The following is an 18,785-nucleotide window of genomic DNA, read 5'->3' as shown; positions in this document are numbered from 1 at the left end:
GGGACAAATTGCATTTATGCACAGCATTAGATGCTGATTTATAGAAAACAGGGAACTTCAGTGCTCTGCAATATAGGTGCTTGCATACAAATGGTTATTCTGAAATCTGAAAGACTGCTTTTAAGAACACACGCAGAATTTGAATGCATTTGGGCACTAAGATTAATGCCACATAATGCCTTGGCAGTCATCTGCAAAGAGAAAACAGTGGTGTAAACTACAGAGATACATTCTTAATGTCTTTGTGCACAGTTTGTTGTTTTTTTTTAAATCCACACAATAAGTATATCCCAATTATCTTCTTGTTTAAATTGGTATAACTTCTTCTTGTTTCTAACACCTAGTAGAATTTAATTGCACCTGCCTCTTCACAGAGCAGGTTGTACCTATTTCAAAATAAAACATTAGCAAAGCAGCCATTGATAACCATTGACAGCCAGGGGACTGCAGAGCTGCATAGAGCATTTTTAGTGTTAGACGCAAGTCAGGCTAAGTTCATTGATGGAGGTTTTTTAAAAACAGCAGTTTTAAATTTCCTGGCAAACCTAACCCAGAAACTAGCACAGATATGCAGTGAAGCATTTGTGTGAGTTGTAGCATCCTTCTTCCTAGTCAAGCAAGACAAGCAAATCTGTGAAAGGTTTCAGTGAAAAAAGGGATAGCAGTGGGACATTTTTTATTCCTGGTGTAGCAATATAGGTGTGATAAGAGTAATGCTTGCAGTATACAGATATCTTGCCTTGTTACAGACTTTCCCCTTGCACAAGAACCACTTCGGTGCAGTGTGCATTGCAGGAAAAGAGTGTGCTCTATGAAAGCAAGGCTGAAAGAACCACCCATGGTCTTTTGAATCTTGTAGTACGTTGTCAATATTTAATAGCCATATTTAAGGCACCTGGCTTGCATGAGGAAAAACACTTGGAACACAAATGTACAGATGGCCAGGCATGTGAGATCTATGGACTCAAGCAGCACAGCCACACTCCTTTTGACAAAGCTCTTGAATTCATATCACCGTTAGAGCACTCCTTCTCTGTGTTGTGCTGTTGCCGCGGCTGCTGCATTTAATGGACATTTAATTGCCATGATTTAAGCTGTGCGCATATGTGCAGCAACATAAAAGATAGAGGGGCTAGGAAAGGAAAGGGGAAGATCCATTGAGGCAGCAACAATCTGGAACAGCGGCTGTGGAAGCCGGCCGGGGAGGGGGGAATGAGACATGGACATTGACATCAAGAGGCTGAGTCTAAACCCTCTCTTACCTGTAGTTTTTCCAGTGTATGGAATGGGTGAAGTTGACCTTAAGAGTGATCTAAAGGTGAATACAGTTGATGCTAGGCAAGGAAAAACCACAAGCATTTAGTGCCATATGGCGGGACTTCATCTCATATACCTCTAAACCAAATGTACAATACTACCTGCCAACAGCAGCCAAGGACATTTTAACAATTTGATGTTGCTTTGTACAATCAAACAGGCTCTGTAACATGTTCTGCACATGTTCCTCCTGACTTGTGCATGACTTTCCATGTTGGGGCTGTTCCATTAGTTGTTGTTGCTTATGTGTGTGGTTCTTTTTCGGGAAAGCCAACCACAGTGGTGAGCATTTTGGTAGCGCAGTATGAATACAAAGTCAAATCCAGATCTTGGAAAATAGGAGCCTTGAGGTGCATTTAAGGAGAGGGAAATGCCCCACTGAAGTTGAATGTGTATACTTTTACAAGAAAAAAATAATAGATGTGGCTTCTTTGGTCCATGAATACTTGCAAGAGCCCTCCATGTCATGCAAGCAAACTATAGGTCCAAGGCTGAGCTACTTAGATGGAAGGCGAAGCTGCTTTATTTAGAGATTTCTGAGAACATTGCAGTTGTGCTTTTAGAAATGAGAAGCTGTATTCAGCTCTGTTATGTGATAGACTGTGAGCTACATTGATTTGCACTTCTGAGAGCAATTAGCTTGAAAACCGTAAAAATGAAAAGGTGTCTGTACACTTAAGCTTGCTTGTAAACCATCCCTGCATTATTAGTGATAAATTTAACAAAGTGGGACTGCCACAAACTTTTCTCATCTCCCAATTTCTATTTTGAGAGATTTTAAAGACCTGCATTATCCATGAGCTGTGATCAGATTAATTATTCACAGATTTATAGTGATTTAGGGCAACTCCAGCAGCAGCGTTTTGCAAGGGATAGCACATCAGTTGTACAAACCCACATGTTCATGGTGTAAATTGATGCTGGTCCAGATGGTTTCACAGGATGGAGAATCACTGCCTTAGCTCAGTGGGCAGCACATATGCCTTGCACTCAGGACTCAGGTCTAGTCCTGGGTATCTCCAGGCAGGGCCAGCAAAGCCTCCTCTGAAACTCTGGAGAGCTGCTACTGTAGACAGTTATGAGCTAGAACAGGCATCCCCAACCTGCAGCCCTCCAGATGTTTTGGCCTACAACTCCCATGATCCCTAGCTAACAGGGGCAGTGGTCAGGGATGATGGGAATTGTAGTCCAAAACATCTGGAGGGCTGAAGGTTGGGGATGCCTGAGCTAGACCAAATGGTTTGTCTCTACATAAGGCCATTTCCTACGTTGTAACATGTAATATGAATGAGTAAGTCCCTGTTGTGTATCTTGTCTTTGCTATGAAATCACTTCTTAGATAATCCCTAGCTTTCTGCCTCAGGCCTATTAAGGGGACAGCACACACCTTCCTTTTTAGGTTTTTTAAAAAGAGATTACTAATGTAACTCTACCATTTAATAGGATATTATTATGAGCACAGAAAGGACAGAAATTGTTATCTGGTTGACCGATCTGAGAACAGGACGCGAGAGTAGATGAGCCTTTGGTCTGAGCCAGCAGGGCTCTGTTGGCCTAGATTCAGCTAACTCAATGTGCTACCAGAAACCAGCACAAGGGCTCCTGAGAGTGCAAGAGGGCTTCTCCACCTTCTCTGCCTCCCCCACCTCGCCCAAATCCATTCTGGAAGGTCAGGAAAAGCTCGAGAACAATTGGGGAGGGGGGAAAGAGTGTGGGGGTTGTCCCATGTGGCAAGCAGAATTGCTTGTGCCGACAGGATGATCAGAAGAGTGGCATTGAAGTCTTCCCTATGTTCTTGTATCATATTAAAAAAAAAGGGATAGGAAGTTTAATTTCCCAAATGAAATATCTTTGTCTTCCATAATTTCTATGCTACTGCCACTGGTGCCAACAGCAACACCTGGAAGCACCGTAGACACTAAGCAATTCCCCATTCTCATTTGTATATGAAGGATAACAGGAGAAGGAGCTCACACACTGAAGACCATCAGCTTCATACATAAGAATAATCTTTAAAATTTATTTGACTAATTGTGTTACATTCAAGATCTGATGTGTTTCTTCTAGACAAAGAGTTGGCATAAATACAAACAAGCCTTTGTGCCTTCCCTAAACAAGAGATAAAGTACTAGAGACAGAGGAACATAGCTTCACATCTTTGTATTTACAGTCTGCCTTTACAACTTAGTGGTAGGAATATTTACAGAAAATACAATAAGAACAAAAAGATCATGTCTTGGCAACATACAGAACTTTATACATAATTGTACATGATTAAGCACATGGTATCTAGCCATCTCCTTCCAAGTACTCCTGCAAAAACCCAGTTGTCTTTCAAAGATGCACTCTATCAATTGTGTAACTATCACCGTGTTATACTTCTGTTCACTATTCATGTTGAATTATAGTTCTATAATCCACCTGGGCTAAATATTATGAACACTGCATGACAATTGTATACTTCCCTCCTGGGAAGCGGCTACAGATAATGGGCAGCCCAATCCTCAAGGCACTCCTAACAGCTTATGACCCACTGAAGAAAATAGGGCTGGTACTGAGGACCTGAAGCAAGCTGCATTTTCTACAGCTGCTTTACAGCTGCTCTCCATACAAAATAGCTACTCTTTCAGACATGATTCCACTCAGCTCCCTCCCCATTTTATTTTTTCTTTACATTTAAAATATATTTGAAGGACCAGCTTAAAGGTGCTTTATATTTCTTAAATGGAAACTATCAAAAAGGTACTAAAACTGACATTTTTGATTTGAAATTGTTGTGAAGATGACTAACTTCCAAGTGTATGATGCTTTATTAAGAGGACTTGAGTACAACCCTTGTATGTGTTTATGTGGTAAATACTGCAGCCCTAATATTTTATCTCTTCAAGAGACCAGAGTGAAAACAAATAATACATGGTAGTTAAGATACCCAAAGGAAACGGTAATAGGAAACAAGCAACTTAAATGTTAAGAACCAAGCCTGGTCTACAAACTTCGATTCTTTTGATTATCCTGTGCAATGGTATCCAAAACAAAAGTTGGAAATTTAAATGTTATATTGAGTTTTACAAGCCTGATGCCTCAACCTGACCTAAAAAGAACCAATTTTTCAAAGGCAGTCATGTTTAGAGAGCTCTAGACAGAACATTGTATTGCAGTTAATTGGTCAGTCAATAGTTCTGCACAGGGGACAGGAAGCTATCAGTGCACTTGGAAGCCTTCTCATTTACACACATACAAAGACAGACAACCAGCATCTGTACCAAAGGACTACATCACACACATTTGGGATAACACAGTGAAAGTGAGCCCTTACACATTTCCATTAATTGCTCAGTGCTGTTTGGAGAAATCACTGCTGTTATTTCCCTCCATAGTATTTTTATTAACAGAATCAAAAGAATTCCTGCATGCAGATTTAGGCCACAACTTCAAGTCCACTTGTGTGCTGTTAAGTACACAATGGAAGAAAAAGTAAGTATAACACAAATGTGGATTCAGAGCAGCATGTCTGCTCAAGAGCAGGGTTTTTTAAAAAATAAAATAAAATACAGGCTAAGTTAAGGCTGCATCAAACAAATTATAAAGTTTGGAGAAGTAAATTCCTGGGGGCAAGAATACACTGGCTTAATAGAAAGGAGTTCCTGGGGGAGGGGGAACATTTTCAAGCATACGGCCCTTATTTTCACAGCAGAGTTTAACAAACTGAAATTTCTTTTACTAAACAGAAGGTTTTTGAACATGAGAGGCTGCAATTAAAAGCAAATTATTTAAACTCTTGAACACCAAACTGGGCCATGCCTCTAACCCAGTTCAAAAGCTGTTGTAGATTTAATACATTTCTGTCCTGTCTGTGTAACTCAAAAGGATGGTTTTGGCAGGTCATTACTTAAAACAAACTAATGGCTTCACCATTGATTTCTATATGCAGTCGCCCAACTGCTCAACCTTTTATTGCACGGCTCTTGTGGTAAGCATGCATTGGTTGTGCCATTTAATCCATGGACTAAATGTGGCAGATCATCATCTAGATCAGAACAGTATCTAAGAGGGTTCAATTAAGTTTAGTGTTCGTGCACTAGGTTAATACTGGCAAATGTTCAGTACTAAGTAACTGCTATGCAAGTATCAGAACAACCTGCATCCCCACTAGCAGTGCTATTTGCTGTTCCAATCTGTGCATCAATTAAGCAGGATAGCTAAACATGCCAGACTTTGAGAGTGATTTTATGATGCGCCCCTATTTTTCATATGTGGACCTACACCACAAGCTGACAAGACACTAGCATGCTAATTCAATGTAAGCAGCAGGCTCCATTGTTTAATCTTCCCTAAGAAACCAGGAAGCTCTTTAGGGTTTTTAAATGACCACCCTGGCAGCTTTTATGAACAAAAAGTACACCTCTCAGAGGAGTGCTGTGTAATAAAATATTTTTGCTATAACCGTTATGAAGCAAAGAGTAGCTTTAACACACATAGCCTCACTGGGAATCCATCAAAAGCGACCAAGTTTCTTTTTGCTAAGCCCTTCGCCAATTGCTCCAGACCTTGCCACTCTGGTTTGTCATAATTCAACTACATCAAAAGATATAGGGGAATACTGCTGCTGTAGGCCAGTTTCAAAAGAGCTTTTCTTCAGGATCTCAAAGAGTCAAAATATAACTTACTTTTGCACGTTCTATTAATGGACAGTTTGCTTCCTGTCCTCAAGTATCAGATTGCATAGCAACATTGAGAAAGGTAAACGTTTTAATTAAACGAAAGCTGTCATGTCTATGTCTTTTATGGCTAACACATCAGTTACAGGTAAAAGTTTTCAAAGTTCCATGCTATGCATACTGGGAACACTGGGTATTTAAAAAATAAATAAATAGACAAGTGGATGTCAACTGTTTTTCAAAGGATATTCCAATGCTGTATTTAAAAGCAAAAGGGCTGGCATTTACATTCTATGCTGTGGGCCCACCTGGGCACAGAAACTGAACAGACCATATTAATTTTAGACATTGAAAAGAAACACACCAACTTGTGTTTCACTAACACTGGGAGAGTAGTTCACTTGCTTCAGAAGACTACTGGCCATGTGTTCCATAAGCAAAAATGAACAAAATAAAGCAAAACAAAAATGGTATTGTCAATTGTAAGCCACTTGCATTATTATTAATATTATATATGCTTCTGAAGAATCAAGAGTTAATTTTGCTCTAGAATTTCTCAGCCTTGTTTCAGTACTAGGTTAAGACTTGTAAGGATATTATACTGGTTCCCCAATGATGAATCTTAAATACTAAGGGGCTGCTATGAAGTGAATCATCTTGATCTTGGGAGTGTTTGCTTCTAAATAGTTATTCTTCACATTTTATCCTTGAACGTGTTCCAGCAACTTCCTGCAATTAGGCAACAGTAAAGCAAAGTGTGCTAATCTGCAAGGCTGATGGTAAAAAAAGAGAAGAGAACCATCAAAAAACCTCAAACGTAAACTGTGTTGGGAACTTAGGAACTTAATTCTTGCTTGCTTAAATATCATACTATATGCCTACTAGGAATCAAATATGTTCAAATCAGTAGGACTTGTTTCCAAATAAATGTGGACTAGGTTTCTATCTCTTATTTATTTCTGAAAATGCAATTTGACTTTTTTTTAAATAGCTATCCAGAAAGTTCTTGCACAAGGCATTATTTTCTGGATTCCCTTTTGGAAAACACGGTCTCCATTTATAAAATGTGCAGGTAGATTTTTAAAAGGTTTTATCAGCTTCAATAAAGGTTTTATTAAGAAAATGGTACCCTGCCTTGCATCCAAGTATCAAGCACAATAAAACCAAGTGATCTAAAAATTTATTCTTTAAATCTGCACAGGGTAGCTATTTCTTTCCTCTCCAGTAACATCCAGTAATACAACACACATTAGCCAATGAAGTGGAGGAACACCAGGGAAATTTGAAGCTGCTTGACTTTGTATTACTAGATGTTAAGGGTGGGAACAACGTTGCCGGTTGTTTTGGGCAGAAGCCATGCATGTAATATATGGTTCCAGACTGATATCAGTGCAAAGCAAGGATGAAACCATTTAATTTCAAACACTTGTAACAATTATCAGATAATTTCTAGTACACTTTTTAATGACCTTACATTTAACTTGCATGGGTCTTCACTTCCAATGACATTGGACAGCTATGGTGTGCCAAGGTTTGAATAATTCCTTTTTTTAAAAAAGAAACCCATCTCTTTCAGTAAAATGAATGAACGAACTGTGGGACATGAAAAGAAGCATCTATCCCTTTCTGTAAAGAACATTTGCAATTCAGAAATCAGATTTCACAAGGGTGGTTGTAACTAGTTCTTACATGCAGAGATGGACACACATTCTGATTGCACCTTTTCCAGGATAAGGATTTCACTTCTTTCTATAAGGGTGGACTGGTCAGATGAGAAATCACATTTTTAGCATTCATAAGATACAGGTGAAATTATGTACTGGTCATAAATACAATTGGGATGAACCACTATACAGGCTTTTCTTTGTCTCAAAGCTGACTTAAATGGACCATCCTTAGCTCAAAGAGCCAACCTTCTTTGCTTCCCCATCCCTCACCCCAGAGCTTTTATCCTGGACTGGCCAGCAGTAGGTAGAGGGTGCCTGCAACCTACAAAGGTAAAGAAACTTTGAGCAACAGACCCACGGGTACATGCATCTGGTATCTAGAGGAGGAGAATCAGAAATGGAGCCTCTGAGTGGGGCTAAAAATAAATAAATAGGCCTGCTTGCAGGTGGGAAAGCAAACCAAACAAGATATAGCACAATAATTTATTGCAATTTCATGGTCTCTGTCTGGGGAAAAAATGCACCTGAACCCAACCTGCTATGAAGCCAAGCACCAAACTTCAGGTACTAGTTCTTTATGTTCAGAATCTGGCATTTTAGGTCAACATAGAAAGCTATGAGAAGTGCAGTTAACCCCCCTCTCTCTACTACACATCCACTACATGTTACTAAATAGTGACTGATGGTGAAAGTTTGTCCCTCTGCAGCAGCTGATGGAGTGAAGCTGGTTTTCAGGGAAAGTGCCTATATTGTGTCTTCATTTCTTCCTTGCAGCAGAAGCAGAAGTCATGCTCAGGTTGTGGTTTCTTTATACAGGACTTGCAGGGTGGGGAAGGGCCCCCCCCCCAAATACCGTAGACACCAAGCTCTGATCTAATTGTTCAAGGAGGATATTGGTCTAAGGATTGCAGTTTTTGAGCCCAGCCTCCTGGAAAAGAGAGGTATAAAACTCTGGCTCCAGCTGTTTGTTCCTGTATTTATTGACAATGTCAGCTATTTTCTGTTTTCGACGGACATGTGGAGGATTGTACGAGTCACTTTCCAGCCGTTTTCTTCGACAGATATTTATTACTGTCTGTCTCACTAAGAAGCCTTAAATGGAAAAAAGAACATGTTAATGCCGCTTACTTCTTCCCCCAGGAAAGTTATTTTTAGGACTTTCTGAGGCTAAAAGGAAAAAGTGTTCTCTGCATCCTCAAGTCAGCGACACTTGTGAGGTTTGGAATCTTCTCATAGTTGTCAACTTTACTTAGGAATAAATCTGGCCGAAGAGACTGTCTTGAAACATAAGTGATACTCTGCCTTAGTATGAAAGGGTCAGTTCCCTGCCTTCTTGGAAAACACCTTCCCCAACAAGATCAAAGATGGTATATGAACACAGTATCTGATTGTTTGTCATTCATTCAGCCACCCACAAACCGATGCCTTTCGACATGGCTACTGTTGCTGAGAATCCCAGCCAAGCACTCCAGGTTATCTCCTTCACTGGAAAAGGCGAAGTGGGGGCATTTTTCTTTCCAGGCAGAACAATTTGCAACATCAGAAGTAGCCTGGTGCTGATGTGGCAAGGGATAGCATTATTAAATTGCACTCATAGCCCCAAAGAGGCGAGTTATGTTAATCACCCAATGTTTTTTATCATTATTCCTCCCTTACTCCAAGGGGAGCTCTGTTTTGTTTTTGTTTTTTTAAATGCATTTTTATTGAAGATTTTCTTGATTTACAAAAGTACGTGTAATGTCTCTCTCTCTCATATTTTTACCATGTAACATTCTTACAAATCAGTTTCATTTGTTGAGACATTAGGAAGAAAAGGGGGAAAGAGGTGGGGGGGGGAGATGGGGGTTGGGGTTGGGTGGTGATGTTTCTATTTTACTTAATATGTGTAGGGTTTGGTGTCAGTGTTGCTTAATCATCCAATGTTAATTAAAAGCACCTACCTAATGCTCTCCTGCTTACTATCATTCCATCCACCAGTGGGATGACCATGTTGAATTTCCCAGTAGCTCCTTGCACTTTAACCCTGAACAATCCAGTATTTAGGGGGTGGATGAAAATCACTGGAACCTCTTTTTCAGGAGTGGCGGACCTTAAACACATAAATGTTACCAATGTAAGCAAACATTTCAAAATGGAAACAGCTGGGCCAGCCAACATTTTTTCAAAATTAAATAAAAACTTGAAAAATACAGAAAAGTGTAGGAATTGGGTACACCTTGAATGTTACTTAAAGGAACAAAATCTGGGCAATGCCATAAAAATATTGCGTGATAGGAGGAATATAAGGCACCAGACTGACAGTTTTCTGGGCCCAAAATACGTGTTTGAAAGAAGGGGAAGGACCATGTAACCACACCCTTTGGACTCATGAATTTCTGCAACATTTCTCAAGTGCCAACACATCTTTCTAAGGGCTGCTGGGACTAAAATCCATGAACACTCAACACGCAGCTTGCATGTGAGCAGAGTACTTCCAAGAGTGAAAGAAATAGCAGGAAGCAATGCATTAACCTGAATTAACTTCTATGCAAATGGCAGAGGTGGAAATGCGGATAAATTCAGGCCATACCTCAATGAAGTGCTGCTGTTTGTTGTAGTTTCTACTCCAGTGCTGGTCTCTGAAACCAAGTCGGAGAGAGGGAAGTTCTCTGCAAGATAAACATATTCACAATAGATTAAATATTCCCTTTTCATGTTGTAAGAGATAGTACAAAATGAGAAACCAAATCATGTTAAGTGACTGGTATTTAAAAACATGTAACTAGAATTGGTCTGAAGGACCATCGTGCCCTGAGCAGAGTGGAGAAAGGAGGAGCTTGAGGAATTGTCACCATCCAGCTGCCACAGCAGCCCAGCCCTCCTCCAAATGCCACCAGGGGGATTGCTGCAGAACCAGTTTGCCCCTGAGAGGAGCAAGAAGAAGCAGAACCAGCCTCTTCTAAACAAACAAGTTGGGATTTTTCCCCATTTTATATTTTTCAAACCAATGCTTCTTGTAATAATCTTAAGTAAAACACTTTCTATACTACTCACAAATGGCTGAAACAAGCAAATTAATAAAACAAGAACTGGACATGGGGGCCTGGGTTATGAAGATGGTTTGCTTAGAAACTGACAAGGGCTGTTTTAAACCACAATCTGTGGCTGGCACAGAATGCTGAGCTCAGGTTACCAAGCGTAAACACTAGTGGAGTCCTTCCCCCAGCCAGGAGGCGAAGAAGGGAAGGGGGAGAGTAGAAACCTAAGGCTTTTATGTCAGCTCCCGCCTGCTCATGCAAACTCCATAATAAAAGCCTAAGATTCACCCACCTATATCATCATAACGTTCAACCCAGACCACATACACCTTGGTTTCAGGTCCCATTGGTGGAACAGCCCGACCATGCGGTAACCTCTTGCATCTGGAAGTTGGACTGAGCTGTTGGAAATACAAAAGAAAAAGAAAAAAAAGAAGACAGTCACCAAATAATCAAAACTACAGGTGTGCAATTCAGACTGTCCTTTTCAAAAGTTTCGGGAAAAATAATTATAATGCATACAACCTATTGGGAACACTTCATTAAAAAGACAATAAATATTGAACTGTTGTCAGGATGAGGCCTAAACATCTCCAATGATTTTAGATTCCTTTTGATTTGTTTCTGATGCACCATGGCAATGGAGGCACTTGCTGGGGGAAATTTCCTCAGGTACAAAATACTGTACTTTAAGCGTCTGATAACTGTGATAGTCCTAAAAAAAAGAACCCAACACAACCCGAGGGGAAGACAGAACCTTAATTACTATAAAATGGGAAGCTTGCTCCTACCAAATTATTCTATTTCTGAATTAACATTTTTTTTGCAAGTATTATTTAGTGTATCATGAAACAGTTCATATTATTTAATACAGCAAGAGGCTATTCGACTTTAAGACTATCACTTGCATATCAAGCACACTTCATTGGTCAATGTTGCATAAACTTGCCCTCTGCGAAGAACTGAGATTGTCTGTATGATTGGGGAAGAGCTCAAGTGTCAGTGCAGGCTGCTTTAGTATTCCAGGCAGAAGATCCATATTGGAGTCACTTTCCTGGTCTGAAGCATTGCTTTCCAAGGAATCAGCTGAAAGCCAAAAGGGAGAAGTTAGGCACAAACACATGAGTGGCAATTACACTTCAGGTGTAACAAATACACAGGGGGAAGAGAGGAAAGCAAACACTCATTGCGCCAGGAGAACTCCTTGGTGCACCATTGGATACAACTCAAGAATTTTCAATGCACGCCCATTTCTATTGCAAATATTTGATACACTTGTGACACAACTGAGGAAATCTCTTTGGAATTAGCTACGGAATCAACAGATACACACAGAGAACACTTACTTAAGGACTCCACAGGTGAGGGAACCACAAAAGCTATTTCTGTAAGAGCATCTGCATAATATAGTGCTTTCTTTTGCCCATTGAAGATACTTGCCCCAATGTCTTCTGAAGGAATTATTTCATCTGAGAACACAGCAAATAAAAGATGGGGTTAAAGGGAAGGACTTCCAGTCTCGTTATGCACTTCATCATCCCCCCCCAAAATTTTACAACTTATTCTACTTTCTAGGACACCCACCCCAAACCTTTCATGAATCTGTTCCACAGATGAATATGGAGAGATCCTTGCAGGCACTTCTCTGCATACCACTTGCTGGTGCACCAGAATATCTGGGGATAGTAATCTCAGCAGTGATGTAAGAAAAGCAGTATAAGAACAGCTCTCTGGCCCTTCTAAAACTATGCATAAGGAAGCATCCTAAGGACAAAGGGGCAGTGCTAAACCTCCTTCTTCCCAAATCACAATGGGATGATAGTGGTGAATATGCAGTCACCCCCTCTCCAAATCCAATGCAGATCTGCAGTGGTCTTCTGGAGGAGCATGCAATCTACCAGGTCTTGGGGTAGAGGGGGAAGAAGGCACCTTCTGCCTTTATCCCTCTCTAGAACACTAAGGTGATACAAAATATTAAAGCAGACAGAAACCTCCACAAACACCTCTCACCTTGCTCAGATCCCTCCTCATCACAGAAACTGTTAATGGACCAGCTAGTTGAGACATGCCCCGTCCATCCAGGGTGTTTCCCTACATCAACTGACCAGCCAAGGGAGAGCAAGAACTCTAGGAAGTGTGGCTGGACATTTCTGGAAGACTCTACATTCTTCAAAATCTGGAAGAAAATAGGCCAGCAGTGCAGTTAAGAAGGCTATATATGCACATTTTTAAGGTGTTTAGAAGTGCTGGCCTGAAGTATCAAGCCATCTAGTTAGCAGAGTAAACAACACTGGAGCAGATGTTAACTGGTAATCTACCCCAGGGCAGTATGTATTCCACAATTCTAGAACTCCCATTGTCCCTGACCAATGGTGATGGGAATGTAGTCCAAGACATCTCGAAGGTACCAGGTTGGGGAAAGCTTGGACTAGGCAATGCAAAAAAACTGCATATGCACCGTGTGCCATCACAGCATCGTGCTACCCAGTTCTGTGATGATACATGTCCAGTGATGTGAAAGACACACTCTTCTACTCCTCTAGTTCAAGAGAATATATATTTATGTTTTGAATACACTTTTTGATAGAGTTTAAATTAGAAGCATGCCACTTACTTCTTGGCTTGTTTTCTGACCTGCCTTCATATAGAAAATGAAAACTGTATCAAAAGGACGACATGGTAGTAAATCCAGGTAGCCAATGTCATCAAAAAACCCGGGTATAGTAGAATCAAGTGCAATCAGGTGAGGAGGTAGTCTGCTGTTAGCAGGTTCCTAACCAAACAAAAAGCAACGTAGATTTTATACCTCTACATAATCACCTTTTGTGGTTACCTATAAATTGTTATCAGTCACTTAAATTTGTTAATATGCAATCAGCTTGCTAAAGAAGATCCAAGAGGAAGAGCCCACATTAGTAGTCTCGTATACATGTCTTTGTCTATCGCTTCACAGCTCACCCAAACCTCCCCTCCCCTCCAACCCCCTTTTAAAGGAGGATGGGAAGGAAGTTCAGAGAATAGTTTGCCAAATTGCTCTCTGAAGCGCACCCCGCCCTCTTCAAACACCACGGGAGAGATGCTTAACAGAAGGGGGAAAGGCACTTCAGAGTTTGCCAAACTGCTTTCTGAAGTTCCTCTTACCCTTCTCCTTTAAACCGCTGTGCCATCTATCACCCACGTTGCTTGATTTCCCACCTGTTCTGTCATGATGCTGGAATTGCTGTGGCCATCTACTGGCAGCCACACTAACTGCAACTTGACAACAGCCTTACAGCTTTATTATATAGCAACACATAGAGGTGTGCGGATGCAAAAAAGGAATTGTACTAATTAATAAAAACGACAGGCACATTTCTTCTAAATACAACAATGAAACAAGGACCTAATTTTAAAATCTGAAGAAAAGGAGCCCCTCTGCCCATACACATAAACCCAATTTTAAAAAACCATGTAGATACAATAGCCAGCCTTACACCCGCATAGACTGATGGCATCACAATGGTTAAGACTTTCTGAAAGTAATTTAGATAAATATTCAGGAGTAGCTGTGCGAAGTCTTTTGCAAGAAAAAGAAAACCTTACAAAGAGTCTTGTGGCACCTGGAAGACCAACAAATTTATAATATTCAGGATGCCACAAACATCTTTGTTATTTGTATCCAAATTTGTTCTGCTTTCCTGCACAGCTCTGTCTAATGTAGGCTATAAGCGGTTGGACCCAATATTAAACAGTAATAGTCTCTAATAATGGCAGCATTTGAAGCAATTAAAGGAAGCCTCCAGTCACCTTCAGTGCTTCTAGTGACAGAAATCCAAAGTGAGAGAGGAAAAGGCGTGCTGTTTGGAACTCCTGTGCAGGAGGCGGCGGCTTACACTCTGTGACTGGGTCAGGGAAATTCTTCTTTCTCCAGTCTTCCTCCATCTGCTGATCTATAGACTTCTCATAAAGAACTTGCTGATCCATACCGTTTCTCAGCTTCTCATGCCGCTCCTCCAGCTGAAACATATATTTAACACCCTCATTTTAGACATCAGAAATTGCTGAGCGCAGTAGCAGCCTACGACAAATGGTGGTACCTGTTTGCCAAGCCAAACAGCACTGACAACGAGCGCCTGAAAAAGCTGCTGTAATTTCCCCCCAGCTTTCTAATAAAATTGTGACCACTGATGTTCTTCAGCTGCTGGGTTAAGAGAGATGGATACACCTGCTGTTCAGCACGTGTACTGTGACACTCCTAAATCAGTGCCCGATTTCAAAGAACAGCTGCAAGAAGTGTTAACAGAAGCAACAAGCTGACTTTTCACCTTCACAGGGATAAGAACAATAGGACATTTTAGCTCACTTTGGCAGCAGCTTCCTGAAAAGCATCTGCTCCAGAAATGCTTTACTTAGGTTTATAAGATGAGCATGCAGGGAGCATTTTGATGTATGGGGCTATGGAAATACACACTTTGTGCCAGGCTCCTACCCTTTTGGCCAGTAACACCAACGTTGAGTACAGGTACAGCAGTAAAAGTCGCTGAGAAAAAACACATTCTACTTGAGAGGTAATGACTAACACGTTTTGTGGAGCGAAACACACAGGGGGTAAGAAATCAAAATACTTCAAGTCTCTTACTTCCTCTGTAACTATTTCATGCAAGTCTGGAATGCTCAGGTCTGCTTTCACGAAAGGAATCTTGTCCACTTCCTCAGGAAATGGCCGGTGTTTCACGCTGTATTTGAGTCCAACATCATTCTTAGGTGCAGGACGAGGCTCTGGGACAAACATCTGTTCAAGAAACAGAACAATGTCACAATTTTCTTAAATGTGTCAAATATTGCATGATATTTCTGAAACAATGGTTTATTGCTGAAACAGGTGTCAAGAGTTTTGGAGAAGGGGCAGGGGTGGTGGTTAGACTGAGCTGTACTTTTAGGTTATAGCTAAAGCAACACTTATAGTAGCTTCCAGAATGGTTTCTTCCATCCCAAAATTAGAGATCCTGATCTGACTTTGGTAGTCTCTGCCTGGACCTTAACTAAGAATGTATCCCAAATCTGAATACAAAATTCAAAGAAGAAAAATACGGAAAGCTACAGATGTAGAAAGAATACTGCTTTTACCATCTTTTTAGGAAACAAGAGTATGTATTAACATGTCCCACCTATGTCTGAAAATATTTACACACTAAATGCCAATAAAGAATATTATTTTGCACAGCCTGATATATTTTTGGCACACAGAGCTCCCGATTAAGCAACACAAGTTACAAAAACGAAACCCCACTGCATGGTTCCAGCTACAGTTAGGCATGCAAAGGGTAGATTTCTACCATTAGATATGATGAATCTATGTTTGAATTAAATGGGACATTCAACACACACCATGTGCATATTGTACATTTATATACATGCATCCATGTGTACCCATCTCTGATCATTTGACTGAATAATACTGTAGTCTTCTAGAAGGCACCTCAGAGGTGTGAAAAGTGACAGGGTGGAAAAGCTAGTAACTCATCAAGGAGACTACAGTGGTATCTCAGGTTAAGTACTTAATTTGTTCCGGAGGTCTGTTCTTAACCTGAAACTGTTCTTAACCTGAAGCACCACTTTAGCTAATGGGGCCTCCTGCTGCCGCTGCGCTGCTGAAGCACAATTTCTGTTCTCATCCTGAAGCAAAGTTCTTAACCTGAAGCACTATTTCTGGGTTAGTGGCGTCTGTAACCTGAAGCGTATGTAACCTGAAGCGTATGTAACCCAAGGTACCACTGTATAGCGTTACTACTTTCTCTGCATATATCTCACAGCAGTTTGGAGGCAACACTATGCATAGTTTTCACTATGGGCTTTGATAAAGACCTTTTGATTTGCCTTGGCTCCTCTAGGCAAGAGGCAAAGTTGTTGGGCCCAGGCGTGTCTTCCGGACATCCCACGGATCAAAATTGTGACTGAAGGGAAAAAGTCATCTGAAGAAGGAAACACACACATGAAAAAGTATCCCGATAAGACAGAAGTGAGAAATTAAACATGAAACTGTGCATATGTGTAAGCAAGCAAAGAAAAACGGTCAGCCCTATTACCTGCAGATATGCAAGCTGAACAAACAAATCTGTAAGCAGCAGAATAATCCTGCCCCCTGTGGGTAGAAATGTGCCGTTGCCGGCGAGAAGAATTGGAAGGCTCTTTCGCCACCAGTTTGGAACTGAAAACACCATGGGAAGTTTCTCTTAGTTTACCAGGTGAAAGAAAGGATGGAGGGGTTGAGATTAAGCTGGCCAATAATGCGGTCAATAAAAATGACCTGATGCATTGAGCATCTCAGGTGTTCAAAGCCAAGCTACAAGAGCTCAGCTGAAGCTGTTACTCAGTAACAGAAGCCAGACCAAAATTGTGTTTAACTAGGTTAAGTGCCTGCAGTACAACTCTAAAAGGGTGGACTCATTTTATCAAACCAATTCAGATCTTGTAAGAATTCATGCATGACAATTGACCTTAGTCCACTTTCCCTCAATCTCAATGCCTATCGGTTTGCATCGTGGGGTTAAGAGCACTGATGTATCTAATGGGATTGTTGAAAAGATTACCTAGATAATGTCCTGGCTTGCACATCATGCTAAACCAAGCAATAGCTTAGTGTGAATGCTGGCTCTCAAAGAGAATGTGACCACTTTGCTCCTTCCTGGTTGGTTCTGCTGCTGTGCTGCCATTGTTTGGCTTAGTGCAATGTGTGAGCCAGGCCACTGTATGCAAAGTGCTTTCGATGCCCCAAAAGTATTACGAATAGCTCACCTCCTGGTGCAAGGATGGTCAAAGGGTATTATTATTTGAGAATAAAAATCTGAGTTAGCAAAACATGGAAAATTCAGACTCAATTGCATAATTTATTCAAATTGCACAACAGAGACAGAATATTCAACAGAGAGCTTGGCTCGAGGGAGTTTTTCCAGTGTTTGCTGTGATCATCATTTAGATTGTCTCAGTAGCACACTGACTGTATGCATCTAGACTTTAGTTGAAATAAGTGTGAATATGTAACACTGGAACAAGCTTTCCAGAGAGGGCTGTTTTATTCTGCTAGATTAGTTTTCAGGTGGCAAGGTAAATCTGTTCTATTCCAGAGGTGGGTTAAACTTATTAATTTGTGCTGTCCAATAGCTTTCGCGGCAGGTTATTGAATTTCAAGTGTTTTGTTGGTTATTCGTTCTGTGCCGACTGCTACTGATTAGTCTGCTGCAGTTTTATTTATGATATGTTTCTGGCTTTCAGAAAGTCAAAGCATAAATATTTTAAATAAAAAGGCAACTATAGATTCAGGTATTGATCTGCCAAGCTCCATACCAGAGACTTCACTACATGGAAAAATCTATCCAGGGAGGATTTTTTAAAAAGAGGGCTTTTTGGGGGGTGTGGGGAGGATAACGTTTTATAGTATTATGAAAGTGAGACACTGGAAATGGAGAAATATCTGGAGAAAATGGAAGGCTGGATTTTGCATAGATTATAAAAAATATTATTGTATACCCAGTGATTATGTGAACATTCTTGCTGTCTGAATTTTTACTGTGCCAGAGTTTCCTAATACTTTGCATAATACTCCACAATGTTCTGTAGAGCAGGACACCAGTGTAATGAAACAGGTAGACACTTGATAACACGGCATACAAATTTTTACCATCACCCTCCTGTCAGCTGAGACTCACTTTGCTCATTCCCTAGAGGCTGCTCCAACATTGCAAGGATGACGCTGTTGTCCAAGACGAAGTAGCGGAAGCTGAATTTGTTTATGGAAGGAAGACGGGAGCATTTAATTAATGTGATTTCATTCACCAAGCTGCAAGGTGAGGCAGGGCCACTGGGTGAAGGAAATGCTCCAAGTATTTGCATGATGCTGTAAACCAAAGAAAATGGCCAAGTCAAAATACATATCACAGAAAAATACACTCGCACATCGCTATGACATCTCGTCAGATGCACTGATGATGTAATGTTAGCTAGAACTACAGACAGACAAGTGAGATTCAAAAGAAGATTGCAGAAACAGACAAAATCCTGCTCATCTGCAAAGAAAACAACATTTAACACACAGAGGACTTTAACACCTTTTCTACTCCTAGAACCTACATAAATAAAAACCACTTTTC

The 18,785-nt window shown here is 40.6% G+C and overlaps 1 protein-coding gene across 7 annotated transcripts in view; it reads right to left on the bottom strand.

Annotated features, from left to right (window-relative positions):
* Nucleotides 1–6,963: 6,963 nt before the first annotated feature.
* Nucleotides 6,964–18,785, bottom strand: part of RALGAPB (Ral GTPase activating protein non-catalytic subunit beta) — a 55,577-nt gene continuing 43,755 nt past the window's right edge. For all 7 annotated transcript variants that reach the window (XM_053393865.1, XM_053393861.1, XM_053393866.1 and 4 more), the window contains 12 exons: nucleotides 18,345–18,532; nucleotides 16,504–16,610; nucleotides 15,278–15,430; nucleotides 14,446–14,655; nucleotides 13,274–13,432; nucleotides 12,670–12,835; nucleotides 12,006–12,128; nucleotides 11,609–11,745; nucleotides 10,952–11,060; nucleotides 10,212–10,290; nucleotides 9,583–9,731; nucleotides 6,964–8,734 (listed from right to left, as the gene is read on the bottom strand). In XM_053393865.1, coding sequence (XP_053249840.1) covers nucleotides 8,541–8,734; nucleotides 9,583–9,731; nucleotides 10,212–10,290; nucleotides 10,952–11,060; nucleotides 11,609–11,745; nucleotides 12,006–12,128; nucleotides 12,670–12,835; nucleotides 13,274–13,432; nucleotides 14,446–14,655; nucleotides 15,278–15,430; nucleotides 16,504–16,610; nucleotides 18,345–18,532 — 1,774 coding nt within the window. In that variant the 3' untranslated portion in view covers nucleotides 6,964–8,540. The remainder of the gene's footprint in view (nucleotides 8,735–9,582; nucleotides 9,732–10,211; nucleotides 10,291–10,951; nucleotides 11,061–11,608; nucleotides 11,746–12,005; nucleotides 12,129–12,669; nucleotides 12,836–13,273; nucleotides 13,433–14,445; nucleotides 14,656–15,277; nucleotides 15,431–16,503; nucleotides 16,611–18,344; nucleotides 18,533–18,785) is intronic.

The sequence above is a fragment of the Podarcis raffonei genome, chromosome 6, assembly GCF_027172205.1.
Source record: "Podarcis raffonei isolate rPodRaf1 chromosome 6, rPodRaf1.pri, whole genome shotgun sequence".
Lineage (NCBI taxonomy): Eukaryota > Metazoa > Chordata > Lepidosauria > Squamata > Lacertidae > Podarcis > Podarcis raffonei.
Note: the sequence above shows the minus strand (reverse complement) of the source record. Positions and strands in the feature narration are given on the sequence as shown.